Source organism: Eimeria mitis, genomic scaffold, assembly GCF_000499745.2.
Source record: "Eimeria mitis Houghton genomic scaffold, Emh_scaff4130, whole genome shotgun sequence".
NCBI lineage: Eukaryota > Apicomplexa > Conoidasida > Eucoccidiorida > Eimeriidae > Eimeria > Eimeria mitis.
The window spans coordinates 252-2,005 of NW_013572460.1; the positions used below are offsets into that span (position 1 = coordinate 252).

Genomic DNA, 1,754 nt, shown 5'->3' on the forward strand with positions numbered 1-1,754 from the left:
AGTTGCTGCTGCTGCAGTTGCTGCTGCTGTGATGGAGCTCCGCAGCAAAAGCAGGAGGAGCAGCAGGCAGCCGCCAGTGTCTTTGCAGCAGCAAGGAGAGAGCAGCAACAAGCTGCAGCACTTGCTGCTGTTGCTGCTGTTGCTGCTGCAGTTGCTGCTGTTGTTGCTGCAGCTGTTGCTGTTGCTGCTGCTGCTGCTGCTGCAGCAGCAGCTCAACACACCAACGAGCAGCACGAGAAAACCTGCTGGCGTCAGCGGGAGCAACGAACTCCTCTATAAACCTGCTGCTGCTGCTGCTGCTGCTGCTGCTGCTGCTGCTGCTGCTGCTGGCGGAAAGATAGTGGGGTTTGTGTGTTGCTACTGTTGTTGCTGCTGCTGCTGCTGCTGCTGTTGCTGCTGTTGCTGCTGCAGTAGAAGCTGGAGCAGGCACACGTTGATGAGCAGCAGCAGAAAGGGAATGAGGTGTTGCTGCTTCTCCTGCTGTTGCTGCTGCTGCTGCTGCTGCTGCTGCTGTTGCTGCTGCTGTTGCTGTTGCTGCTGCAGTGATGCGTGCTGCAGCAGCAGCAGCAGCAGGCCGAGGGAAATGACGGGTAGAAACAGCAGCAGGTAGTCTGCTGCTGCTGCTGCAGCAAACAGCAAATTCCCACTTTCTTACATTTTGTTTATACTGCTGCAGCAGCTGCTGCCAGCTGCTGCTGCAGTAGTTACATCCTGCTGCTGCTTCTCCTCCTTCTCCCGCTGCTCCTGCTGCTCCTGCTGCTGCTGCTGCTGCTGCTGTGTGGGTTGCTGCATGCTGCTGCAGCAGCTGCACCAGACGAGTCACTGGCAGCAAGAAAGACAACAGAGCAGCACTTTGCTTCTCTGCTGCTGCTGCTGCTGCTGCTGCTGCGCCTCGAAATACCCCCTGCTGCTGCTGCTGCTGCTGCTGCTGCTGAGGGAGGCCCCAATCTGCTGCAGCAGCATCGCTAGCTGCGTATGCAATGCATGCAGCAGCAGCAGCAGCAAACCAGCAGCAACTTGTGCTGCAGTTGCTGCTGCTGCTGCAGCTGCAGCAAGGTATCACCAACGCCTCCCTGTTGCTGCTGCTGCTGCTGCTGCTGCTGCTGCTACTTCCGTATCTGTCGACATCATCCAGCAGCAGCTGCTGCTGCTGACGTAGCTGCTGCTGCTGCTGCTGCTGCTGCTGCAGCTGCTGCAGCTGATCTGCTGCAGCAGCAACAGCCGGAATCAGGGCCTTCGTAATTTTTAGGGAATTAGCAGCAAACCAAAAACTCCTAAGCCAGAACGTTCTGCTGCTGCTGCTGCTGCTGTTGCTGCTGCTGCTGCTGCTGCTGCTGCTGTCTTGCAGCAGCAGCAAACAGTGGGAGAGCTTTCGGTCGCATGCAGCAGCAACAAGGGGGGCCCCCAGCTGCCACTGCCAGAGCAATGAGCTGCTGTTTACATCAACAAGCTGCAGTGTTGCTGCTGCTGCTGCTGCTGCTGCTGCTGCTGCTGCTGCTGCTGCTGCTGGCGCTGCTGCTGCTGCTGCTGCTGCTGCTGCTGCTGCGTCAGCACTATGGCTCCAGCAAAGAAGCAAATGGGGGGCTACAAAAGCTAGACGTCCCCCTATAGAACATTTCTGCTGCCCTGCTGCTGCTGCTGCTGCTGCTGCTGCTGCTGTGCCTGCTTCGCCGCCGCTGCTGCTGCTGCTGCTGCTGCTGCTGCTGCTGGTTGCTGCAGCGTGCTGCAGCCGCAGCGTTGCTAGGACCCGGCCC

The 1,754-nt window shown here is 58.8% G+C and overlaps 1 protein-coding gene across 1 annotated transcript in view; it reads right to left on the bottom strand.

Annotated features, from left to right (window-relative positions):
* Nucleotides 1-357: 357 nt before the first annotated feature.
* The window catches only part of EMH_0072710 (uncharacterized protein), a gene marked incomplete at both ends in the record, with an annotated part of 3,645 nt that continues 2,248 nt past the window's right edge, over nucleotides 358-1,754 (bottom strand). The window contains 2 exons of the mRNA XM_013499243.1: nucleotides 358-552; nucleotides 656-1,752. Coding sequence (XP_013354697.1) covers nucleotides 358-552; nucleotides 656-1,752 — 1,292 coding nt within the window. The remainder of the gene's footprint in view (nucleotides 553-655; nucleotides 1,753-1,754) is intronic.